Here is a 27,994-nt window from a genome sequence, read left to right on the forward strand (position 1 = left end):
CATTACAGTCTGGGTATGTGTTCGTCTAGTTCACATATAATTATCGATTTTATGGTGATTTTATAAGATTTTATGTCGAGCCAAAGGACTATTTGTTTCTATTCAACCAGCTTCGATGTTATGTCCAGGTTAAAGTATCTCTTAGATAAATATTAAGAATTTGGAGATGCAATGCGGGAATTCCGTTTCGGAGATGTCAGTCATACCAGATGTACCAAATTCGAGTTGAACTGTATATGTAATGCCGAGGTAAAGATTAATAGATTATTTGTTTAATTAAAACAATTTAATAATTGATATATTTGATATTAACATATTAAGCACAACATGATATCTCACATCTGAGACGATAACAAAAGTATAGATAATCGACGTACAGTAAAGTTATTATTTCGGAAATTAAGGTAAAACTCACACTAAACACACTTTATTGAAAACATACTAAAACGCCGAATTGAAAACACGACAATGTGTGACAAATAGCTATAGTTGAATAGCATTCAAAGCTAACGCAGTACCAATACTAGTATTAGGTGTGCTTTACTCTTACACTGAAACTTCAAACATTACAAACTGAAGCGTCAAACATAACACTACTTAAAGCTGTGTGCAACTGGAACGGTTCTGTTAAAAACTATGTTGTTAGATGTAAATAATGACTTTGTAAGTCGTAATATCGTATGGCATCAACAGATGAAATCACCCTTGGTAAACGTATTTGTGTAGTCGTATACATAACATGGTACAATAAAGCAAATGGATTTTTAGGTCCGCACCAGAAAATAAACGCCCCATGTGATCACAATTTTAATCTGTTACTATGCTACTTATGGATAAAATAATTAACTAATTAACATGTTCTAATTATTGGAATTTTAAGTAGTATATTGTTGGTTGTCTGATTGAAGAAATAATACTCAAATTACAGCAAGTGAGTGTATAATTTGAATTTTTCCCTTTCAATCTACATTGTAGGTGAATGGTTCTATGAGTTAAATGAACGTGTTACTGTTATGTAGATGTTGATATGACAGACCTCTACACCTGACATTTGTCTTTGGCCAGCTTCATAATGTACTGTATTATTAAATTGCGTAATACATATGATTATTCTTATCTGCCATATGGAAAATTATGGATATTTCTCAGGAGTTTATTATATATATACGGCATGTTTTGAGATTGCACATCACTGCTTTAAGGTGTTGCGAAGTTGCAACATGAAGGGCAAGTGCTTTCTTGGGGGAATATGCATCATATTGCTGACCGTTGGAAGATCAGTGGCGGTAAAACCTGATGAATGCCCCACGAATTTAGCAGAGAAAGGCAGACAAGACTGTCACCCAGAACCTTATAGTACCCAAGAGAAGTGCTGGGACAGGTAATAAGTTTGTCAGTCAATTGCATTTCGTTCTTATGCAAAGCATATGTGATAAAGTCATATGAGTCAGGGAGAAAGACACTGAGACAGACAGACAGACAGACAGACAGACAGACAGACAGACAGACAGACAGACAGACACACACACACACACACAGAGACACACACACACACACGGAGGGGGATGGGAGGAAGGGGAGGGATGGAGATAGAGACAGGAAAGAGATAGTGTGTCCTACATTCAAGTTTTTCTGGCCATTAAATACCTGTAGAGGTTGCACGTGGTGTGAAACGTACGAAGGTGGTATACCGTGGTGTTTCTACAACACAGACCCAGCACAATATGGTGACTGTCCAACATATCAACATCCTAAGGACCGTGTAGATTGTCACCCTGATTGCTGCTCGACGCAGGTTTCATGTGAAGCCAGAGGATGTGTTTGGTGCGAGACCTCCTATCAAGGTGCTCCCTGGTGTTTCCACCCTGACCAAGGTGGGTTTAATGACGAATTCTGATATCCTAAAATACTCCGATGCTTTGAATTATAGGGGAACGCCACTACAAGAACATGGTGTATTTTAATTCATAAACCTTTGCCGGTAGATAGTCATTTCATGATTTCACATCACATGAATTTTTAGCGATTGCCTAGACACATCAAATTGAAACTCAATTTCGCCGTGACCTCATGCATATTTATCAGATGCACACTGAACATTGAGAATATCATTGCTCTGAAGATAGTAAGCACTTAGGCGTACGAGTGCGAGAACAACAGAACCTATTTATAGAGTTTCAATTTGGTGTTCCTTGGCAATTGCGGTAATTTTCCGTCACGTGAAATGATGAAGTTACTCTGCAGAACCCAACATTTATGAAAACATTGTTATTTATTTGGAGCAGCAGTGTTCCCTTTAAACGTTTTCACTGTAATTTTTCTTCAACAATGATAAAAGTAATATATTGTGACCGTGAATACATTCCTGGTACTTTTAGAAAGACCAATCGCCACGGCTTTCGCTGAAAATATAACTCTGTACATTTGTATAATATATGTCACGGTTGCATAAAATTAATCAACTAAAAACACTAAATTGTAAACTGTTGATGTAACTTGTGCTGACATCATCCGACGAAATGTTACAGGTACATCAGCACCAGCTCCAACTGGAACAGTGCCTGCATTCACAACAGTACCTATTGGTAGCAACCCATGGATGACGACACAGCCACCTACGATCTATCCCGGATGTCCAAGTAATATCCCACCTGCATCAAGAGTTGATTGTCACCCTGACCAAGGTTCATCAAAAGAAAGTTGCCAGGCTAGAGGCTGTGTTTGGTGTGAAGATGACACGCCTGGTTTAAACACGCCATGGTGTTTCTATGACGGGATGGAAGTACCCACTGAGTCTGAACCTCAACCTGGAGACCCTAGTGGTTGTCCGACAAATATTCCACCTTCGAATCGTGTAGACTGCTTTGCAGGTGAAGTATCAATACGTAGTACTAAAGAGGTCGGTTCAGCAGAAACAGAATGTGGACTGACTTGACAAATATACTGTTCTCATTTTGCTCGCCAAAAGACACAAATCTGCTACTTTTCAGTGTAGTCTGACTCGACAAAATTGTTTGTGCGATTGTTACATTTTGACCAAATTTTTAACGGAAATGATTACCTAAAAGGAAGCTCGCTTAAAAAGTGTTGCAATTTTGATAAGATGTTTGTCGCGCCAGGTGATACAATGTAGCAATGTTAGTGTGATGTTTGTCAAGCCAGATAACGCTTTGTTTCATATTAACTGGCTTCTGTTGTATCATTTCTTTTCGATGAAGAAGATTACCAACTTAAAATAGATAGCTGGAAAATTATACCTGCTGATATCGTCGTAAAACAACTAGCCTCTTTACTTACGGCGGCGTTAAAATGATGGCCTTCTCAGAGAAGTGAAGGGAAACAACGACATTACTCAAGATGAAATGGGGACAGTTGGTATCGGACGATAACAATACATGCAACATATACAAATTAAATAAATAGATGACGTCTACTGTGATTTGATTTGGATGTGAGTAAAAATTGATGATAACGGAAAATATGAATAATGGTGAACACAACGATTTACCCTCGAACCGCTAAATAGAAGTGGCCTGAGCCTAAACAGGAGTCGTTTTTCGTTTCTTTCTTTTTTATAGACAGTGGTGCCACTGAAGAGCAATGCTATGCACGTGGTTGTCTCTGGTGTCCAGAATCAGTCTCAGGGGTCAACGTCCCATGGTGTTTCTACAATGAAAGCTTTGACAATCCCTTTCCCGATTTCGATAGTTTTCGTGTTGATTGTTTTCCCGATGGTAGTGGCGGCAAAGATGAGTGTGATTCCCGTGGTTGTTACTTTCACTCAAGCGACGTAGATGGCGCGCCATGGTGTTACTTCCCACCAGACGACAGAGGTTACACAGTTGTTGGCAAGTTGACTTACTGTCGTAAAGAGTAATTTTGTGTGATTTCTGTCAGCAGGAATGGGGACAAACGAATAATCATAAATTGATACGAAAATAAATTATGGGCTTTGACATATTTCACGAAACAATAGTAAAAATAAATCTGACATCTGACTTTTCTAATATAAAGTTACAAAACTGTACTTTCAACAGTTGAATTTATTACTTCACAAAATACAGAGGATGCGGACTTGAACAGTGATATGCGCTACAAACAGGAAACTTCGAAAAATTATCACAGGCTCCAGAAATTTATCCAATCAAAGTAAAAGGCTGTTGAAGAATACTTTCGCATGTTGTGCAACTGTTCAGTCTCACACCGTGTCAATTTGTGGCAATTTTTGTATTCCAGGCCAACCTACCGAGACTAGTTTTGGATACCGTATTGACCTGCAACGTTCCCATGGTTACACCTTATTTGGTGGGGATATTGATAACTTACGTATTGATATGGAATTTCAGTCAGATTCTCGACTTCATTTTAAGGTATGTCAAAAATATAAAATGTACAGATCAAATATGAAGTGATAAATCACATATGTTTTCTCCTTTGGGTAGTATGATATGATGGTAGGATTTTCTCAATGAAAGAAAAGATACTATGAATAACGTGTGGAGTTTGAGAGTTCGACACAGACATGCGTTTTCAATGAAAGACATAGAACTTACGAAGAAAAAAAAAGAACACTTCTGGAGTTTCCATGGTAACTGTAGACAAAGTAGACATCTCCATATCCATTCGTCTGTAAATTGTCTGTTTTGATGACGTTTCTTGTAGTCTGTTGAATATTTTTGTAACACATGTTAGTCTCAGCAGTTTCATTGCAAAGGTCGATTAGAAGCAAACATTCTCTCCATATTTTTCTGTGTTTATATCAATAAGGGGTGAAATATTGCTAATATAGTATAAAAATGGCACCAAAATTAAAAGGCTGAACAAAGTGGATAAAGCTGATTAGATAATGTCAGGTTTAAAAAATAAACTTGTTACATGTCAACGTGGATTTTCTATCAGTGACATGCAAACGGAAAGATTGATTTGAAAATTTACTCCAGTCTTTGTATTTTGTTGTTGAAACTAACTTCTGGGAATTTGCCTCACATTTATGATAATTATTACTATCAGTTACTGAGAGAACATTTAAGATACTTGACTTGTGTTACCGTACTGTTTTATTATCACTTATTTATTTCTCTCTTATTCCGCGTCTCTCTGTAGATTTATGACCCAAATAATACAAGATTTGAAGTTCCATTAGACATGCCCCAAGCTGGTGTAAAGGCATCTAATCCTCTCTATGACGTCAGTTTCAGTGACGATGACATCTTTACCTTTAATATCACAAGAAAAGATACCGGTAGAATCCTGTGAGTAAACCACATGTCAGTGACGACTACGTAGGTATCGAACATATCGACGTATACATGCGTACACAGAAGTACGAAATTATATCAGAAATCCAGAGTTTACACCTGATATGAACATTTTAATTAAATGGGACAAGTAGCTGAAACGCTTTCTTCCCCGTTAACGGCTGTAAATCGTCTTCTTATTGCTATAATGATACTTACTGGTTTGAAGAATCGAAATATCTTGAATGATCTTTCGTAAAGCTGTTGCAGAGAGAGAGAGAGAGAGAGAGAGAGAGAGAGAGAGAGAGAGAGAGAGAGAGAGAGAGAGAGAGAGAGAGAGAGAGAGAGAGAGAGAGAGAGAGAGAGAGAATGAATGTATAGGGTTTGTCTGGTTCGAATTTTATACTTTTTAATTTCTCTTTATAGATGGGATACTTCTATTGGTGGATTGGTATTTGAAGACCAGTATCTTCAGATAGCAACAAGACTTGGATCATCACAAATCTATGGTTTTGGTGAACATGAACATCACACCTTCCAACATGATATTAACTTTGAGTCGCATGGCATGTATTCAAGAGATCAACCACCAGCAGTAAGTAGGCACCCCCCCCCCTCCCACCCCCCCCCCCCTCCCATCGAATCCAAGCTTCTCCAGGCCATTTGTTAACATTGACGATGGCCTGTAAAGGTTGCCGGAATCACATATAAAAAACACAAATTTTGACATCCGTGATCCATTCATACTTTTATGAAATAAGTACCGTTATCGTTTACCTACTGGGTCACATCGAATGGTTCAAAACTCAGCACATTGTAGACGACACATGTGACAGAGTGTTTATTGAGTGAAAATAACGACGACAACAACAACAACAACAACAACAACAACAACAGCCCACATACCGGATTTTAATGACTTGCGCAGTCGAACACCCCAGTTTCACGAATAATACTAACAGTTTGGAAATAGTAGTGAAAGAAGGCTATGTTGTATGAAGGCTATCGAACGATCGAGTTGTCACGTCACCGCTGTTAATCCTACTCGCCAGTATCTGCTAAGGCGTAGACAAAGGACTATGAGACCAATTTAATAAGTTAGCTCAATTTAATAACACACGATGTAATATTAGACTTAGAAAGATAAGGTAATCAAGGATATTAATTAAAATACGACATTTGCTACATCTTATGAATTTTCTCATGAACTTATGTAGAAATGAGAGACTGAAGTTCCGCATTTTATTTGATTCCAGTATAAAGGTAATCTGTATGGTGTCTATCCATTCTATATGAGTGTAGAAGAAGACTTTAATACTCACGGTGTACTTCTATTGAATAGCAATGCACAAGGTAGGTATCAATATAATAATATATAATAAAAGTTGAATAACTTTGATAAATATCTGTGTATACTGTCTGTCTGTCTGTCTGTCTGTCTGTCTGTCTGTCTGTCTGTCTGTCGCTATCTGTCTCCACAAAACTAATTTCGATAATATTATTAATTATTAGATAAAAAGCCTTTAACTCTGAGATCTTTTTACTTTAGATAAATATTTTACTCATTCAAACTAACTTCCATTTATCATTTTTTAAATATAGATGTGACCTTACAGCCTGGACCAGCTATCACCTACCGTACTATAGGGGGCGTGCTTGATTTCTGGATGTTTCTTGGACCTTCACCAGAAAATGTGGTTCAGCAAATGACACAGGTTAAGTTACATCTGGCTTAACTGTATTTTGTTTGATGGTCATTCTTTGTACTCGTTTAACAGTGACGAAGGGGAGGCACGGCAGTTTAAATTTCGTCAATAAAACTTCTCTCCAAGTGATTGCATACCTACTACACCCAGTACCTCACAAAAAAATGTATTTCCTTCGTACAGTAGGATATTGAAAATATTTTTGCCCAATTTGTCAGCGTTTGCTATCAAATAATCCTGGTTGGACCTTGACATGTGACAATATGAATTCATGATATGCGAGGAACTTATTGGAATTAAAATACTGTTAGCAATGCTCTGATTTTATCATTTTTTAGGCTGTGGGTAATCCATTTATGCCTCCATATTGGGCAATGGGTTTCCAGCTCTCAAGATATGGATACGATCACATTGACACCGTTAAAGAGACTGTTGATCGTATGCTGGCATATGATATTCCACTGGTAAGTGATTCAATAGACCTGCTCTTACCCATGGCCAAACGTTAGAGGGGAACGCTACTCCAGTAAATACAAATATTTTTCCTAAACTTTTGTTTCTGGAGAGTATGTAATTTGATTCACGTTTTGCTGATTACCAAGAAACACCAACTTGAAACTCAAGAGTGGAACCACTGCGAGAACAGCGCAGGTGAAACAGAGTTTCAATTTGGCGTTTCTTGATATTCGCACGAAAATTGTGTGATGTGGAATCATGAAATGACTTTCGCGAACCCAAAGTTTATGAAAATACGTGGAGTGGCGTTCCCGTTTAAGAATGGCACTGCAGTGACTAGTTTGTCGACAGTAGCAACGAAAATAACATCTACCAACGTCTTTTCAGTTGCTTTTAAAAAAAAGAATGGATCGGAATTTAGAAATGAGGATATTGCGTTGTATTACCAAAAATAGCAACATATGTGTATGTACAACTTTAAACAGAATAAATGGGACCGTGACGCGGCGTACCACAATGATTAAAATATTTGAAAAAAAAACCAGACTGACCTGATTTCCACCAACGCTACTGGTCATAGGTCATAGGTCACTATTGACATAATTCTATTCAAAATAAGGTAAAAATGTCTGGACAAAATTATGCCATCACAACCCATTTTTAGAATCTAGAAATCATTGAAGAAAATATCAGAAAATATACCAATTGTATCTCGGTAGTGTGGGGGCGCTATATTGTTGTCACTCATTCTAACGTTTTGAAGTGTGATATTCCAAATCTACTATATAGGACGTACAGTTTGGTGATATTGATTACATGGACCGTTTCATGGATTTCACATACGACAAAAACAATTATGCTGGATTGCCTGAATATGTGGATGAACTGAAGTCTGAAGGAATCCACTATATAATAATCCTGGTATAGTAGAAATTTTTCCATTGTAGCCTTTGCAAAAAAATAACCACTGTGACTTTAGTTTGAATAGCGGATATCGACAATGAAGTTTTAGTATTCTAGAGTATATGTTTTGTAAGTGTATTGATACCTCATGGACAAAATATTTTCCCCACCACCTGTGTACAATATACGTACGTGCGTGTAAAATACGAAATGAAAGCTTTGTCGAAGAGTAGCAGGTCGCATTCTAATGATTATTATCTATAAAGTTAATAAATTGTATATTCAAGCGCAACATCACAAGATTTCTTGAACTTTCAGCGCCGATAATAACATCTCTTATGAGAACCACATTCTTCCCTTAGGATCCATGTATTGCTAACTCGGAGCCCCCAGGTACCTACCCACCCTACGACGAGGGTACAGCTATGGGTGTCTGGGTTAATGACACAGACGGTGTCACACCAGTGGTTGGCAAGGTGATATATACAATTTTTTTCTTTTAGTAATCCTGTATATTGTTCACGTGACGACTTATTTGACTAAATCATTACATTGTAGATCATAATTGTTTATAACTTTATTTTCCCCATACTGTGGCTTCAGATGTATTATAATGTACTCACATTGCCTTGTTTTCAAATAGGTTTGGCCTCCAGAGAACGCAGTTTTTCCTGACTACACCAATCCGGTATGCCATGAATGGTGGATCAAACAATGCCTTGATTTTCATCAAGTGATTGATTACGACGGCCTATGGATTGTAAGTCACATTATTACAAATTTGTAATTTCATGATCACGTGGGGAGGGGGAGGGGAGGGAGAGAGAGAGAGAGAGAGAGAGAGAGAGAGAGGGAGAGAGGGAGAGAGAGAGAGAGAGAGAGAGAGAGAGGGAGAGAGAGAGAGAGAGAATGAGAGAGAGATCCAAGATCGTAACATACCATATTTTTTAATATGATCCTTACATAGATACTTTTGAAACAACTTGTACTTTTAAAGACTGTCTTGTACTTGACCAGAACACAAAATTCTAACTGTTACATACTGCGACTTTATTTACCATTTCCCCCAGGACATGAATGAACCAGCTAACTTTGTGACTGGATCTACTAATGGATGTGGGTATAACAACATCAACAATCCACCGTATTTACCAAGTATGTACATATCAATGTAGTTTCACTGTCTGTATGCTAGTCTTATATATTTGTATTCAAGTACACATTGATGAAGTTTATGATGCTGGGACTTTGACAGTGCGAGCGCCATCTACGGCTAAGAATTTGTTTAGCCTACTTATTCATCTATAAAATAATAATTTACATGGCGAAACCTACAATATTGTGCGAGTAATGAAATCCTATGACCTTCTAAGTTTGTTAAGAACCAAATACATACAGCCACGATGTTGTGTTACAGTGTCCGGAGAGGTATTTTCGAAAGAATCTCACGGAAATTGATCATACCTGTAAAGGTATGCCCAAATATATTGTCACAGTGACAAACAGAGGGAGGGTTTGTGGGATGTGTTGTGACCTCACTAATATAAATATATGTCAGTTATTGTTGTTGTTGTTGTTGTTGTTGTTGTTGTTGTGAGGTATCAAGAGACACTCATTTCAAACACATATATCTATACTAACTTTATTTTAAGAGTTTTTCAAGCCGTCTTATAGTCCTACAGTATGACACCTTCACACGTATACCATTGTTTGTCAATTATCACTGGACATGTCAGAGAACCTTTCTGAAGTACACCACTTTGAAATTGTGCTCCTTCACCACTCAAAAGTTCCTCACAAAGTTCGTTTCGATCAATTTTTTTCTAGAAATATGGGGTGATGTTTTAGCCGACAAATCTCTGTGTCCGGACTTCAAACATTATAGTGGTTTACACTACGACGTTCACAGCCTGTTCGGTTGGGCGGAGGGATTCCCTTCATTGGAGTAAGTGGTCTGTCTGTCTGTCTGTCTGTCTGTCTGTCTTGTGTATATGTTTGTCTTGTTTTGAGCCAACGTGGTACCCTGTCTTCAGATTTCTAGAGTGAGCTATTAAAGTTCATTTTTTTCTGTCTAAGTATCAAATCGAAAGAAACAGCAACAGTGTGATCACTGGATGCATGTGCTAGGATTGACGATTTCAATAGATTACTGCATTCTTTCTATGGCGTTGACATACAAGTATTGATTGAACAGTGCTGTGTACATAGAATAATATATTTGTTTAAACTTTCAGAGCTGCCCGTCAAGCAACAGGAAAACGAAGTATCGTTATCTCCCGGTCTACTTTCCCTGGTGCTAGCAAGAGTGTTGGACATTGGTTGGGAGATAACTATAGCCAGTGGACGAACTTGCATTATTCGATTATTGGTGGGTGAAAACATGTGTGTGTGTGGGGGGGGGGGGGTTTGAATTTACACAAGTATGGCGTTACGGCAGTACCGTCTATAAGTATAAGCTCATTGTGTTGGCGGATTTGCCACTGGAGGGGTGAATAAACTGTGATTTATGTTCGTATGATTCAGATTTATAGGACATATTCATCTTTCCTCATATTACTAATAAAACAGTTTTCCATTATTTATTACAGGTATGTTAGAAATGAGTCTGTTTGGAATGCCCTACGTAAGTATTATTATTGTGTGGTTTTTTTTAGATTAACAAGATTTATTAGGAACTTCTGCAATAACTTGCCGAAATTTGCACTTCCTAAATACGATAGTCTGTCTGTCTGTCTGTCTGTCTGTCTGTCTGTCTGTCTGTCTGTCTGTCTGTCTGTCGCTCTCTCTCTCTCTCAATCTCTCCTCAATCTCATGACATCACTTTCCTTCAGATTGGAGCTGATATTTGTGGTTTCAATGGCGATACAAACTATGATCTGTGTCTACGTTGGCATCAACTTGGAGCTTTCTATCCGTTTGCAAGAAATCATAATGGTTACGGTTACAAGGTAGGTATTTCTCATTTCTCACTGTACACATTTAGTTACATTTGTACAATACGCAACTATTCGCTATAATTAGGCCAAATATTGTTTTAGTATTAAGAGATTTATTTTTGGTTCGTCTTATGGTGTAACATATTTCTAAATGTAATGGCTTTTCATTGGTTGTAGGAGCAAGACCCCGCAGCCTGGGATGCCAGTTTTGCAGCTGATGTTCGTCAAATACTTCACGTTCGCTATACATTGATTCCCTATTTATACACCCTCTTCCATGAAAACCACGTCAACGGTTCCACCGTTGTCAGACCTCTCATGCACGAGTGAGTATATTAACTTTACAAAATTCTTAGTAATTTCTTTATGCCAGAAATTTGAAGAGTGGCTTAGTGTTTGTGAAATGTCATTATGGAATCGTTACCTTGAAGCAACCTTGGCATTGCATATAAAGAAAGTCTTATCGGCAATTGAGCTATAATTTAAGTTGGGTCACTGTTGTTACTTATCAACTAGAGGGTTCCTATGTAGAGCACATGCCTCCACCATGTACCAACGCTCAGCAGAAGGTAGGAATGGCGCCTTAATTCGATGGTTGAATCTCGCTGACTGATGTTAGTCATAATAATACAGTTAACAGTTATGTATACTTATTATCGTTAATTATAATTAGGTCGGCTGGTTACTTGGAATGGGTTTCACCATCCACAATTTGTAATGTGTCATTATGTTGTACGGGTCAACAAAAATGTATGTACGTCCCTGGGTGGGCTTGAACCACCAACCTTTCGGTTAACAGCCGAACGCGCTAACCGATTGCGCCACAGAGACCACATGTTCATTGTCAAAATTACTGGTATTGATTTCGAACAGTGTTGATCAGTATGTTGATGCCAGACAAGAAAAGACGTATTTGTTTTACACATATAACATTGAGGAATAACATCATGGTAAAAAACTTTCTGTTGGTTCAATATATACGAGTTCATACCAATGGAAATGAAACAATACTAAACGACACCAGCTAACTAATCACCTCTCTAAAACACTTCATCTGATTTTCTCAAATTGTTTTTATTTTTCGCCTTCGCTACGAAGCGGATGGTAGCGAAGGTAGCAAAGTAAATGATTGTCAAATTACCAAAACATGGCCTGGGATATTAATGCTCCATAGATGTCGTAGGAACTACTTTTGCACACATGAATTAAATGGGGTATCCTTTAAATATCATGTTTTGTGTAATTGAATAACTGTTATTCATATGGCACCTTGAGCAGTCAGTAAGTGACGTTTTCATTATTAATGAAGTGAACTGTTGAAGCAAGATTTTCTCATGTTATTTCCTCAAAAAGTAACGCTTGTATTGGAGAATCCGGGTATCGATCCCGGTACCTCTCGCATGCTAAGCGAGCGCTCTACCATGTGAGCTAATTCCCCTCCATGCTTTAAAATCAGAAAGAAGAATTGAAAAATAAATAAATAAATAAATAAATAAATAAATAAATAAATAAATAAATAAATAAATAAATAAATAAATAAATAAATACAAAACATGAATCCAACACAAATACATGAAAAGAATATTTTCGAAAAATTACTACAATTCCAAACAAACATTGACTTCATCATTCATCAATGCAATAACATATAAATATCAGAGACTTCCAATATTTAGACGACTGACAGCCATCTTTATCTAGCTAGGAATGAGGTCATGACCCCAAAAAAGCGACAACGCCGAAGGTGTGCCACGACTGGTTCCCCTGAGTCTTCTAGCCTCCTCACAGTAGTGGCAGGTCTGGTAGAGTGGATTCATCATTGCACTATTGATTGAAGAAATTAACTTCGAACTAACGATCGAAAGAACGAACGAACGAACTTACTAACTAACTAACTAACTAACTAACTAACTAACTAACTAACTAACTAAATAAATAAATAAATAGATAAATAAATAAATAACTTCTGCTGATGATAAAATTAGTTTAGCAACATTACATTGAATTGCATGTAATTTTGTAAAACTGGAATTTTTCATACGCAGTGACAGCAGACTGCTATATTTACTAATAAGATTGTTTGCTGATTTTATGTTTTAAAATATTAAGTTTCTAATTATTGTGTTTGTGTCTTTTGATGACTATTGCCAGATACTGTCAAACCCAAAAAAGTACTACGTCCCTGGGTGGGCTTGAACCACCAACCTTTCGGTTAACAGCCGAACGCGCTAACCGATTGCGCCACAGAGACGGCTTGTTCATTGTCAAAATTACTGGCATTCACTTCGAACAGTGTTGATCACTATACGATATATGCTGATGACAGACAAATATATGATGTGTATGACGTATTTGACATGTACGTATGACGTGTATGACGTATTTGACATGTACGTATGATGTGTATGACGTATTTGACATGTACATATTATTATTTTTATCATTTAATTTCTTTTTAAAAAAAGCGCACTACACTACGTCTCAGTGCTCTTTACATAACGAAAAAGATTGCATATAAAAGGTACCGATTAATAAAATACTAAAAAAATGTCATACAATAAAGTACTACAATGCGTCATGCCCCCCCCCCCAAAAAAAAAAAATATGGGGAAAAAATAATTAAAATGCCATATACAAAGCGGAGAGAGAAAAATTAAAATCTTACACTCCATAATGAACTTTAAAAAGATGGGTTTTCAGGGTGCGTTTAAAAGATTCAATAGAACAATTAGGAGTGATTTTAAAAGGTAGTTCATTCCATAGGATCGGTGCTGCGATGGAAAAGGCGCGGAAACCATAGTTTTTGGTTGTTGTGTTGGTGTCGTGTCTTGATAAAAGTAATCCTTCCGATGAACGAAGTGTGCGCCTAGGAACTATGATGTCTATTAGTGAGCATTAGATAATCTGGACATTTGCCGGAGATAATTTTATATGTCAGGAGAATAATCTTGAATTGAATTCGTTTCTCAACAGGCAGCCAATGTAAATTACGTAGAACAGGTGTTATGTGATCGAATTTCTTTGTACCGGTAATGAGTCGTGCAGCGGCGTTCTGTACAGATTGTATCTTTTGAAGTTGGTAGTTGTTGATTCCGTATAGCATAGTATTGCAATAATCTAGTCGCGATGTGACAAACGCGTGTATTAACTTCTCCGTTGTTGGAACGTCGATCAAGCAACGGATTTTGCCAATCCTGTATAATGCGAAGTATGCTGATTTGCAGATGTTATTTACTTGACTTGTCATGCAACCATCCGAATCTAACATGACACCAAGATTTTTGGCCGACATAGTTGGACAAATTTCTGAGGATCCGATTTTGAGACTGTCGAGTTTAACTTTGTCTATAAACCGCGAAGAAAAATGTATAATCTCTGTCTTATCATCATTAAGGATCAACATGTTAGATCTCATCCATTGCCGTAAATCTTCAATGCATAGTTCAAGGTCTAATTTAACGTCATTTGGTGTATTGCATACAGCGTAGATTCCGGTATCATCTGCATATAACATGTTGTCTAGACTGTGTGAGGATATGATTTCGTCAATGGGTGTTGGAGATGAAGGAACACTATCATCAATTACAGGCGTAAGGCCTCCCCTAAGCCTTTCTACCTTATGCTGGAAACAATTCAAAAACGTATTGCTAATTAAGTTCACTGAAAGGTACGTCAGTTGGTGTAATCTTGGAAATGGCTTTCTTCGATCCGGTAAGTTCATCGATGATGGTAAATAGTCCCTTTGTGTCCGCGGCATCAATGCGCGAGCGATGATACTCGGTTTTAATTTCATCCACGCGATGATTATATTGTAATCTCTTTGCCACAAACATCTCCCGGTGAACAGCTAATTTTTTGCTACGCCAATTTCGCTCATATTGTCGGACTATTCTCCTCAATGTTAGCAATTCTTCATTATACCATGGGGCTCTTGGTTTCGCGGTGAAAGTTTTGACGCTTACTGGCGCTAACTCGTCGAAAATCTTAGTCGTAGTAACATCATATAAATCACACAGCTTGTTCACATCTACGTTCCGTGGAAAATTAGAGAGAGATGTAGATAGCCTTGACTTTAATACTGCTCGATCAATGGATCGGAAGTTGCGACCGGCGCGGGTTACCTTTGCGTTCGGTGGTTTGGTAACATTGACATTGAACTGGACAAGACTGTGATCGGATACAAGGATGTCAGTAGTATCAATACAATTCAGTATGCGATCAGACGACCGCGTTATAAGCAGATCAAGTATGTGTCCATGCGTGTGGGTTGGTTTAGTTACATGCTGCTGAAGATATTTGGCATTTAGTAAATCATTAAAATTAGCAGCATCGCGTGAATTCGGGTCATTCAAATGGAAATTAAAGTCGCCAGCGATTAACAGATGTCCAGGCGATGAAGTGACAGTTTCTAGTAGCGTGGCAAATTCCTCTAGAAATTCTTTCGTCGTACTTGTATTTTTCTTAGATTTTGGTGGGCGGTATATATTGTATATATTGGAGAATCCGGGCATCGATCCCGGTACCTCTCGCATGCTAAGCGAGCGCTCTACAATCTGAATTAAAACCGATACAATTCCGCGATTCTAAAGATGAGTAGAACAATAGAAGTAAATCTCAAACATGAATGACACATTGTGCAATAGTCTTACCCACAATTCTCTCTGCTCCGAGGTTCCTGGATTTATGACTCCCTCAATAACCCTTACCATGTATTTCTTTATGTTTTAAACATAACTATTACCTTACAACTTTAAATAATATTTAGCAAAGGTACGCAAAACAATGTGTCAGCAACTAAATTAAACACGTACTTTGATTTGGGTAAGCAGTTTTTACCATATTCAGTAAATATTTGTAAATTTTCAGAGAAATATATATATTTCTCAGAGTCATTACAGGTGCATTAAATTTCCTAATACTAATAAGGTAGTTTGCTGTATACTGTTGTAAATTGAAATATAAATCGAAGTTTTCAATATTTCCAATTATTTGTTTTGATGACTATTGTCCAATATTGTCAAGCAAAAAGCCCACTCGGTTCCTGGGTGAGTTGAACCTTCAGCCGATTACGCCACAAAGACGACATATCAGGAATGACATTGTCAAAATTATTAGCAGTGCTGACCAGTAAACTGGTACGAAGCATTTGCTTTGTGTGACAACGAGGAATAATGGTAACAGATTTCTTTTTAAGACTTCTGGGCAAGGCGTCTGCAGCGCATCAGAAACTACCTTTTGTAAGGAGGAGCTAGAGTTCGCTTGTATAACTGTACAGCATCATCATCAGATCTGTGTTCAGTTCTCTCTTTAATAAGTTACTCGTCAAAACCATTTCGCTATAAAGATGTCGCTGCTGTAACTTAACGAAAAATTGAAAAATAAATCAGTTAACCACCTTGACTACCAGGTACGTGTGAAACAATACCGTAACGGAGACTCCAATTCTATGAATTTAGGAAGTAAATGTGATCATTTTGTAGCATAATTTTAACATGGGACAAAAATCCAAGAAAAAAAGGAATTTCCCTCCAAACGTTTTGACGGGAAATTGCTTGGTACTGAAAAAAGGCGACAACGTCAAGCCGAAGGTGGTGTATGTGTTTTGACCGGTTGTCCAGGGCTCCTAGCCTCCTCGCAGCCGTGGCAGGTCTGGTAGAGTAGATCCATCATGCCCAGATGAAGGTAGATGTCAGTTGTTGATATAATGGAAATCTATGATATTTAATTGCACTATTGATTGATGAAATTAACTTTTAACTAACTAACTAACTAACGAACTAACTAACACGTTTGTGATGATAAAATTAGTTTAGCAACATTATATTGCATGTGATTCGGTAAAAGTGGAATTTTGTTGTTTTAGGCAATATTTCATATACGCAATGACAGCAGACTACCATATTTACTTTTAAGATTGTTTGCTGATTTTATGTCTTAAATTAAATTTCTAATTATTGTGTTTGTGTCTTTTGATGATTATTGCCAGATACTGTCAAACCAGAAAAAAAGTACTACGTCCCTGGGTGGGCTTGAACCACCAACCTTTCGGTTAACAGCCGAACGCGCTAACCGATTGCGCCACAGAGACGACTTGTTACTGTCAAAATTATTGGTATTCTCTTCGAAAAGTGTTGATCACTATACGATATATGCTGATGACAGACAGATATACGTGTGATGTGTTTGGCATGTGTGACATGTACGTATGATGTGTATGATGTATTTGACATGTACGTATCACGTTTGTGATATAAACTTTCTTCTGGTTTAATATACCAGTTCGGGACGATGACAATGAAAATAATTACATTAAATTAAAATTACATCTAAAAAAAATGTTTCTTTCATTCGTCCTTAATGACTTTCTATGACATTCTATTCACATTTCATCTCATTTTTTTTCATAATTATATCCTTGTCACATGTTTTGTCACAAATGAAAAAAGTGGATCCAAAGAGGAAAAATTGTCTTGTGACGTCGTGCTTTGAAATCGTAAATTTTTATTAAATTGTTTTCCGTGATAAAAAATATACGATGTATATATTGGAGAATCCGGGCATCGATCCCGGTACCTCTCGCATGCTAAGCGAGCGCTCTACCATCTGAGCTAATTCCCCTTCTTGCTTTAAAATTAAAACCGATACAATTCCTCGATTCTAAAGAAGAGTAGAACAATAGAAGTAAATCTCAAACATGAATGACACATTGTGCAATAGTCTTACCCACAATTCTCTCTGCTTCGAGGTTCCTGAATTTATGACTCCCTCAATAACCCTTACCATGTATTTCTTTATGTTTTAAACGTAACTATTACCTTAAATAATATTTAAGAAAGGTGCAATGTGCCAACAACTGATGAATCAAACACGTGCTTTGATTTGGGTAAGCAGTTTTGTATCATATTCAGTAAATATTTGTACATATTCAGACAAATCTCTATCTTTCGCAGAGTCATTACAGGTTTATATATTTCCTAATACTAATAAGATAATACGATAGTTTGCTGTATACTGTTTGAAACTGAAATATAAATCTAAGTTTTCAATATTTTCAATTATTGTGTTTGTGTGTTTTGATGACTATTGTCCAATAGTGAGTGAGTGTCAAGCAAACAAAATCCACTCCGTCCCTGGGTGAGTTGAGACTTTAGGTTAACAGCCGATTGCGCCACACAGACGACATGTAATTGTGTTTGTGTCTTTTGACGACTATTGCCAGATACTGTCAAACAAAAAAAGTACTACGTCCCTGGGTGGGCTTGAACCACCAACCTTTCGGTTAACAGCCGAACGCGCTAACCGATTGCGCCACAGAGACGGCTTGTTCATTGTCAAAATTACTGGCATTCACTTCGAACAGTGTTGATCACTATACGATATATGGTGATGACAGACAAATGTACGTATGATGTGTATAACATGACATGTATGTATGACGTGTATGACGTATTTGACATGTGCATACATGACGTGTATGACAATGAGGAATTGTGATAGAAACTTTCTTCTGGTTTGATATAACATGTACAGTTCATGACGATGGCTGAAAATAATTATATTAAATTACAATTGCGTCTAAAAAAAGTTTTTCTTTGATTCGTCCTAAATGACATTCTATTTTCATTTAATCTCATTTTCTCATAATTATATCCTTGTCACATGTTTTGTCACAAATGAAAAAGTGGATCCATGGAGGAAAAATTGTCTCGTGACGTCACTCTTTGAAATTGTAAATTTGTATTAAATTGTTTTCCGTGATAAAAAATATACGATATATACAAAATATATATTGGAGAATCCGGGCATCGATCCCAGTACCGCATGCTAAGCGAGTGCTCTACCATGTGAGCTAATTCCCCTTTTTCCTTTAGAAGTAAAACAGATACACTTCCTCGATTCGAAAGAAGAGCAGAAAAATACAAGTAAATCTCAAACGGGAATGACACAAAAGAATGCACAATAAATTAGTTTGGTAACATTATATTGCATTGGGAGAAAAAACGGATTTTGTTGCTCGTGACAATATTTCATACTATGAACACTGACACTGACAGCAGGACTCGACTGTCATGTTTACTTATCAAGATATCATTTGCTATTATATTCTTTGTTTACATTATAATATTAAGACCTCATTTGAAAATAAGTCTTAAATGTCCAATTATTGTGTTCGCATTTGTCTATTGATAAATATTGTCAGATAGAGTCAAACAAAAAATATACTACGTCCCTGGGTGGGCTTGAACCACCAACCTTTCGGTTAACAGCCGAACGCGCTAACCGATTGCGCCACAGAGACGACTTGTCCCAGAGTGGCATTGTCAAAATTATCGGCATTGATCTCGACCAGTATTGATCAGTATAGTTAATTAGTCAGTTAGTTAGTTAGTTAGTTAGTCAGTCAGTCAGTCAGTCAGACAGACATGTGCAGTCAGTCAGTCAGTCAGTCAGTCAGTTAGTTAATAAGTAAGTAAGTTAGTTAGTTGGTTGTAGTTTAATACAGTTGCATCGTCCTCGTCATGGACCAACAGACCATTGGACCAACAGAAAGCTTTAGGTTTTACCTTATTCTCAAAAGAAAATACGTTTTTTGTCTAGTATCAGCATATTGTGTACATTTCATTTTCATTTCATCTCATTTTCTCAGAATATATTGCTATATATTCTTGCCATGTGTTTGTCATAAGGTGGCTGAGGAAAGATTTGCTCGTGACGTAATGCTTTGAAATCGTAGATTTGCGTTATTAAAACTATTGATTTCCATTAAAAATATATTGGAGAATCCGGGTATCGATCCCGGTACCTCTCGCATGCTAAGCGAGCGCTCTACCATCTGAGCTAATTCCCCTCCATGCTTTAAAATTGAAACCGATACAATTCCTCTACTCGAAAGAAGAACAGAAAAATACAAGTAAATCTCAACCATGAATGACACACAGCCGATTGCGCCACAAAGACGACATGTCAGGAACGACATTGTCAACATTATTAGCAGTGTCGACCAGTAAACTGGTACGAAGCATTTGCTTTGTGTGACAACGAGGAATAATGGTAACATTTTCTTTTTAAGACTTCTGGGCAAGGCGTCTACAGCGCATCAGAAACTACCTTTTGTAAGGAGGAGCTAGTTCGCTTGTATAATTAACAGTACAGCATCATCAAATCTGTGTTCAGTTCTCTTTAATAAGTTGCTCGTTAAAACCATTTCGGTATAAAGATGTCGCTGCTGTAACTTAAAGAAAAATTGAAAAATAAATCAGTTTAACCACCTTGACCACAAGGTAAGTGTGAAACAATACCGTAACGGACACCCCAATTCTATGAATTTAGGAAGTAAATGTGATCATTTGGTAGCATAATTTTAACATGGGACAAAAATCCAAGAAAGAAAGGAATTTCCTTCCAAACATTTTGACGGGAAATTGCTTGGTACTGAAAAAAGGCGACAACGTCAAGCCGAAGGTGGTGTATGTGTTTTGAGCGGGTGTCAGGGGGCTCCTAGCCTCCTCGCAGTCGTGGCAGGTCTGGTAGAGGGGATCCACCATGCTCAGATTGATTGATGAAATTAACTTTTAACTAACTAACGTTTGTGATGATAAAATTAGTTTAGCAACATTACATTGCATGTAATTAGGTAAAAGTGGAATTTTGTTGTTTTAGGCAATATTTCATATACGCAATGACAGCAGACTACCATACTTATAAGATTGTTTGCTGATTTTATGTCTTAAAATTAAATTTCTAATTATTATGGTTGTGTCTTTTGATGACTATTACCATATACTGTCAAACCATTAAAAAAGTACTACGTCCCTGGGTGAGCTTGAACCACCAACCTTTCGGTTAACAGCCGAACGCGCTAACCGATTGCGCCACAGAGACGGTTTGCTACTGTCAAAATTGTTGGTATTCACTTCGAACAATGTTGATCACTATAAAATATGCTAATGCCAGACAAATGACATGTGTGACATATATACGTATGACGTACTTGACGTCTATGACAATGAGGAATTGTGATAGAAACTTTCTTCTGGTTTAATATACCAGTTCATGACGATGACGATGACAATGAAAATAATCATATTAAACTACAATTACCTCTAAAAAAGAAACCTTTTCTTTGATTCGTCCTAAGTTCATTCTATTTTCATTTCATCTCATTTTCTCAGAAGTATATTCCTCACGCTTTGTCACCGATGAAAAAGTGGATTCATCATCATCATCATCATCATCATCATCATCATCATCATCATCATCGAAAAACTCATCTTGTGACGTCATGATTTGAAATCGGATATTTGTATTAAATTGTTTTGCCATGATAAAAAATATACAAAATATATATTGGACAATCCGGGTCTCGATCCCGGGGCCTCTAGCATGCTAAGCGAGCGCTCTACCAGCTGAGCTAATTCTCCTTCTTGGGTTCAATCACTAAAATGCTAAAATTCTTTGATTCGACTGAAGAATAGAAGACTAGACAAATAAACATCATTGTCATCAAACGTGAATGACAGAAAAGAGTACACGACAAATTAGTTTAGCAGCATTTTATCATATTGGTAAAACTTGTATTTTGTTACTTTAGAGAATATTTCATATGAACTGACAGCAAAACTGTCATGTTATGCCACTCTTGGTCATGTGACCTATTGTTTCACTCGTACATTTAGTTTTGAAAACCAACGTATTTATATGTTAATATAACACCTTTAACAGTTTTATTGAAATTTAAATCTACTCTACACAACAACACAACACAGTGGTTGGGGGGTAAAGGTCAACTTTTTTGCAGTTGACAATAAACAATTGTGCTGTACATAGAAATAAAAAGACACAAAAAAAAGTTGCTGCATATTGGATCTATAGAAATAGTAATACAGTTATGTAATATACCATGTGACAGCAGCCTCTGTCTAACATTGTCCGATAGACAGTAAATTCAGCCTTAAGACGAATTACGATGTTTCCATTGCTTCTAAAATGAGGAACTGGAGGTTCCATCGTTTTCTTTTTATTTATTTTCTTTTTTCTTTTATTTTCATTGATGTAGTTTTCATCACGTCATAGAGCGTCGATTTGATTAGATATGTAATTTAAATAGTTCCATCTGCATTTTGTTTTCATGCCAATTAGAAATTGTCGACTACGTTTAATTAAAATGGGATTTAATTAAGAATGTGGTGTTCCATCCAACTTTATTCTAATAAATTAAAAGCGTCAACTAGATTTAATTGAAAAGTATGATTTTTCAAGAATTTGCCAGTAATAATGAGTGGTTTGTCACCCTGCTCATTAAATATGGCATTAATTAGACTTTCAATTTCACCATGACTGCACAAAAATGGTGCATTTTTAGCGTTTTGAATGAGACTGTAATAACCTTCAAAAAATTGTCGATTCAGAAATGTTTGAATGTCTACACACTTCAAACCTAGAGAAAAGTTTTGTAATATCGAAGGTTATTTTCCACTAGATCTAATAGATTGTATCGAATGTTATTATCTCAGATTCATCACCGATGTTAACACCCATACCATTGACAGACAGTTTCTATGGGGACCAGGGTTACTCATTTCGCCTGTGCTGGACGAGGTAGGATAGTTGTCATGGCAGCAATGTTTAATAGCTTGCACATCAGGTCATTATCAATCAAATATATATATATACTAATACTTTATTTTTGTTTTTCAATTTTCTGCGGTACCTTGTGTGAGTGAAAACAACATAGAACCTCAGAGGCCTTTAACAGATCTGAGCTAGAACAATCATAATTTACATTTGGTCATTTTTTCATACAAGAGTGTCTTGCTTGTGTACCCAATGCAAGTTCGGTAACATCTGTTCTGAGCGTGTACCCGTACTTACATGTACCTTCTATGTTTACGGTTGTATCTAACGTCATAAAACTGATAATACGTACGTACATGCTTAAAGTTACCATATGGACGAAGACTGGATATTCATTTTGGCTTTTTAATTCCTCAAAAAACAATTTTATCATGGCTTCCTATTTTAAAAATCAATTTGAAACAACATATGCCAAGTCCTTCTTAATAAATTACAAAACATTAATAAATGTGTAAAATCTTTGTTATTGTACGCACAATAACAAACTGTTTACACATTTTTGTTAGCATTTTGCAATGTATTGAGTTAACAAACACACACTTTGTAATTTTCTTTCACATTGATTTTTGAAGAAGGAAGCCATCATGATGAAATTGTTTTATGGATTAAAAATCCACCAGATTTAAACTGAATGCCTCCCGTAGGGGAATCACTAATTATGCAAATAACTCATTGAACTAAAGGAAACTATGGTAACAGGCTTTGTTTTTTTGGACAAGCGTGCTTTCTTAGGTTAATGTATGTAAGAGTGTATGATACTGCTTAATGCAGTCTTAAGATATAGCCTAATTACCGAAAATCATTAATTATGCAAATTATTCATTAACACTGTAAGGTACATCAACTAACTTTATAGGACATACACAATTTGTTATGGTTAATGTATGTACTGAATTGTATTGAAATTGAAGCATGTAATCGTAAGATATAGCCTAATTACCAAGAATCATTAATTATGCAAATTATTCATTAACACTGAAAGGTACACCAACAGGCTTTACAGGACATATGCGACTGTTATGGTTAACGTGTGTACTGAATTATATTGGAATTGAAGTATGTATTCTTAAGATATAGCCTAATTACCGAAAATCATTAATTATGCAAATTATTCATTAACACTGTATGGTTCGTCAACAAACTTGATAGGACATATGTGTTTTCTTATGATTAACGTATGTACTAAATTATGTTGAATTTGAAGTATGTATTCTTAAGATATAGCCTAATTACCAAAAATAATTAATTATGCACACACACACACACACACACACACACACACACACACACAGACATTCCCCTTTTAATACCTCCCGTACCCTTACGGGAGGTAAAAATAAATACCTAAACCTCATCCACAAGCAGCCAGGGTTTTGTTGAGTGAACTTTTTCTTGTAAATTATCGAAATAAACTGAAGAATAAGTAATAGTAACTTGATACTCAAAAGACTTTTGACTATTTTTATTGTCACAGGGAGAAACTTCCGTTGATGTATATTTTCCCAATGCAAGATGGTATGATTACTACACGGTAAGTGGATATCCCTGCTTATATAACGCATTACATAAAGTTAGAAGAGATTGACTACAAAATAAAAACACGACGCGTTGTAAATCCAAGTTTTCTGAATAAATGTTTCTAAATAAATGAGTACGTCATGAATGATGAAATATCATAAATTATGCAGATGACGTCAATAATAAACATATAGTCAGACAGACAGGCAATCAGACAACAAGACAGACATAGATAATAATCACATACCGTAAATTGTTTTATCTGACAGGGTGAAGAAGTATCACCATCAAATATTGGCAGCCAGGCTACACTAAATGCTCCCATGAATTATATGCCATTACATGTACGTGGAGGATATATCCTACCAACGCAAGAACCAGGAAGGAGTACTGTTTACACGTAAGTATCCTATCAACACAAGAAACAGGAAGAAGTACTGTTTACACGTAAGTATCCTAGCAACACAAGAACCAGGAAGAAGTACTGTTTACATATAAGTATCCTAGCAACACAAGAACCAGGAAGAAGTACTGTTTACACATAAGTATCCTAGCAACACAAGAACCAGGAAGGAGTACTGTTTACACGTAAGTATCCTAGCAACACAAGAACCAGAAAAGAGTATTGTTACACGTAAGTATCCTAGCAACACAAGAACCAGGAAGGAGTACTGTTTACATAAGTATCCTAGCAACACAAGAACCAGGAAGAAGTACTGTTTACACGTAAGTATCCTAGCAACACAAGAACCAGAAAAGAGTATTGTTACACGTAAGTATCCTAGCAACACAAGAACCAGGAAGGAGTACTGTTTACACGTAAGTATCCTAGCAACACAAGAACCAGGAAGGAGTATTGTTACATGTAAGTATCCTAGCAACACAAGAACCAGGAAGGAGTATTGTTACACATACGTATCCTAGCAACACAAGAAGCAGGAAGGAGTATTGTTACATGTAAGTATCCTAGCAACACAAGAAGCAGGAAGGAGTATTGTTACACGTAAGTATCCGAGGAACACAAGAACCAAGAAGGGGTACTGTTTGCAGTTTTAGTCGCAATAACACTTTATGTAATGGTTGTGGCGATAATATAACAAGAAATCGAATACTCTGTATGTAACCAGTCAAGATCACTGTTCCTATACACTTTTATACATCTTTTCACAGCCGTTCCCTGCCCCTAGGAATGATAGTTGCACTTGACGATACTGATGAAGCATTTGGCGAGATTTTCTGGGATGATGGAGAGAGTATAGGTATATTGTAACACATTTTAATTATTTTCTAGAAAACTGTTAGGTCACCGTAGTAATTTCCTTTTCTATGCAAAGAAATTGTTCTTCTAATACATAAGCACTTGACTTCGATATTACTATCGTATGTCTCTTTATAGAGATTGAATATTTCAACTTCAGGGGGAGAGATAACAACATTGAAATTCAAGATGTACTCAAGTGATTCAGAAATGAATAGATTCTGTTCTAGTAATTGTAAGATCCTAGTCTTAATAAGTTGGTGATGGTAATATGTCAGTGAAGTTACATATATTATGTACATAGGACGGTATCCGACATATATTCTCAATTACAAACCAAGTCCATTATAATAGAAATCATGTACACCTGGATGTCACAGTACAATTCACACATTATTATGACCAAAGATTATGATTTATAGTGTACGAACCGTAACTAGTTACATTCTTCTGTACAGACTCTGGCCATCATTTCCAGAGACATCTATTCAGTTACTGCTAAAAACAGGTAACGTTCGCCAGGTATTTAATGTAACATAAATATTTACAATCAAAGTTGACCACAACCACATAGTTGGGTATCTCTAACCTAACTACCATACAGCCTGGTTGAATTTTATCCATGTGTGGAGCCCATTCCCCCTCCTCTACATGTTATTATGTACATATTTTATTGTTTCCGAACTATGATTTTATCACTGCAGATACATATGAAAATGGTGAATATTACATGGCTCAGTTCCACGCAAATAAGGTAAAATACAACTCACTGTGCTTACGATCCAAGATATTGCAAGATCCAGAACACTGTAATGTCGCCCCCAACTCGGACATAACTCATCATTCCGATATCTATCACGTCGCGAGTTCATTATAAAGATATGTCAAATCTAACGTTGTATATGTATGTAGCTATTGTCAGTTTCACTATTTCCCAATTTAAAACGAATTATTAAACCATAGGCTTATAGGTCTGTGTTACTAATGGAAGAACAATTTCACGTCGCAATATTTTAATAGTATATTTTGTTATACATGTTTTTGAAAACCATTGTCTTTTAGGGAGAATTTGATTGCATTATCGAATATGATGGGTACCGAGGTGTAGACACATTGGTATGGGGTACAGCACGTGTGTTTGGAGTGGACAACCCTGTATCATCAGTTACAGTAAATGGAGGAAAACATTATGACTATACCTATAATACGCAAACTAAGGTACAGTTGTATGCACAAAGCAATGATACATCTGACTGAGGGAGACATTGCACTTGCCAATGACTTAGAGGCGTATGGGAGTCTATGAGTCAGTAATACAGACGTAACATTGAACAAACAGACAGACAGACAGACAGACAGACAGACAGACAGATCAATCGATCGATCTAGAGATATACAGGGTGATAGACAAACATATAGATGGATGAAAGGATGGATGGATGGATAGATGGATGGATGGAATTAAATAATTTTTTTAATGATAACTTCACACTTTATCGTTGTTGCTTTAACTATAATATATGTATATTTATGTATACATAATAGTATATACATATGTATAAAACCTCCATATTGCCCATGACTTCGCTTAAAATAATTCATTTCCACATTTTTTACAGGAGTTAACGATCGACAACATGAATGCAAGCATCAATGTCGACCTCAAAGTGAACTGGATCTAGCAATACGGATAGATTCACATACGTGTAGTAATGCAGTATAGAGAATGTCACCAAGCTGTTGAAAACAACTTATGAATAATAACAATAATAAACGTATCGCAAATAATTTACAAGTTCCGTGTATTTTTGGTTTGTTTTTCTAGAACTGCTGTACAGTTAAACTATTATGTCAGCTGTGTGCCTGGATACTACAACTGCTGACATCAGACCATAGACGAACCGAACCTGTTACAAACAGTGAAAGTATACATTTGAGTTGGACCAATAACACTTGGCACAGCATGTTGGAAGTACAGAGACTTGTATTACATTCCATCATTTGATAAGAACAGTTTTATGGCCTCTTTACATAATAGTTCACGTTCACAAATTTCCAGTTCCCCTGGCATTCCATGTACACATAGAGAGACTACAAAACGGATTTTATCAAACCATGGTGTGTAATACAAGTCCCTTCTGTTCCAACCTGCTGTGCCAAGTATTATCAAGCCACTTCATTTGTTTACTTTCCCCGGGTTGCAACATGTTCCATTTGTCCATGGTCTGATGTCGGCAGTTGTATTAGTAAAGGGCTGCAGTTGTTTTGTTCTAGCAAAGTTTAACTTGTATACAAAAATATCCCTGTGTCTTTAGATTTATTCTGGTATGATTTCTAGTTACGCAA

At 36.6% G+C, this 27,994-nt stretch overlaps 1 protein-coding gene and 10 non-coding genes across 11 annotated transcripts; 1 reads left to right on the top strand and 10 right to left on the bottom strand.

Moving 5' to 3' along the window:
* Positions 1 to 11,995: 11,995 nt before the first annotated feature.
* Trnan-guu (transfer RNA asparagine (anticodon GUU)) lies at positions 11,996 to 12,069 on the bottom strand. Its single transcript has one exon. It is a non-coding gene; the product is annotated as a tRNA-Asn (tRNA).
* A 534-nt stretch (positions 12,070 to 12,603) lies between these two features.
* Positions 12,604 to 12,676, bottom strand: Trnaa-agc (transfer RNA alanine (anticodon AGC)). Its single transcript has one exon. It is a non-coding gene; the product is annotated as a tRNA-Ala (tRNA).
* Positions 12,677 to 13,415: 739 nt separating this feature from the next.
* Positions 13,416 to 13,489, bottom strand: Trnan-guu (transfer RNA asparagine (anticodon GUU)). Its single transcript has one exon. It is a non-coding gene; the product is annotated as a tRNA-Asn (tRNA).
* A 2,920-nt stretch (positions 13,490 to 16,409) lies between these two features.
* On the top strand, positions 16,410 to 27,330 carry LOC144439156 (sucrase-isomaltase, intestinal-like). Its single transcript, XM_078128427.1, has 7 exons — positions 16,410 to 16,475; positions 24,347 to 24,403; positions 24,660 to 24,790; positions 25,561 to 25,649; positions 26,353 to 26,402; positions 26,711 to 26,866; positions 27,268 to 27,330. The coding sequence occupies exons 1-7, from the start codon at positions 16,410 to 16,412 to the stop codon at positions 27,328 to 27,330; spliced, it is 612 nt and encodes a 203-aa protein (XP_077984553.1).
* On the bottom strand, positions 17,253 to 17,326 carry Trnan-guu (transfer RNA asparagine (anticodon GUU)). Its single transcript has one exon. It is a non-coding gene; the product is annotated as a tRNA-Asn (tRNA).
* Trnaa-agc (transfer RNA alanine (anticodon AGC)) lies at positions 17,784 to 17,856 on the bottom strand. The gene has a single exon. It is a non-coding gene; the product is annotated as a tRNA-Ala (tRNA).
* Trnan-guu (transfer RNA asparagine (anticodon GUU)) lies at positions 18,483 to 18,556 on the bottom strand. Its single transcript has one exon. It is a non-coding gene; the product is annotated as a tRNA-Asn (tRNA).
* On the bottom strand, positions 19,464 to 19,537 carry Trnan-guu (transfer RNA asparagine (anticodon GUU)). The gene has a single exon. It is a non-coding gene; the product is annotated as a tRNA-Asn (tRNA).
* Positions 20,014 to 20,086, bottom strand: Trnaa-agc (transfer RNA alanine (anticodon AGC)). The gene has a single exon. It is a non-coding gene; the product is annotated as a tRNA-Ala (tRNA).
* Trnan-guu (transfer RNA asparagine (anticodon GUU)) lies at positions 21,047 to 21,120 on the bottom strand. The gene has a single exon. It is a non-coding gene; the product is annotated as a tRNA-Asn (tRNA).
* Positions 21,587 to 21,659, bottom strand: Trnaa-agc (transfer RNA alanine (anticodon AGC)). The gene has a single exon. It is a non-coding gene; the product is annotated as a tRNA-Ala (tRNA).
* Positions 27,331 to 27,994: the final 664 nt, after the last annotated feature.

Source organism: Glandiceps talaboti, chromosome 8 (assembly GCF_964340395.1).
Source record: "Glandiceps talaboti chromosome 8, keGlaTala1.1, whole genome shotgun sequence".
Classification (NCBI taxonomy): domain Eukaryota; kingdom Metazoa; phylum Hemichordata; class Enteropneusta; family Spengelidae; genus Glandiceps; species Glandiceps talaboti.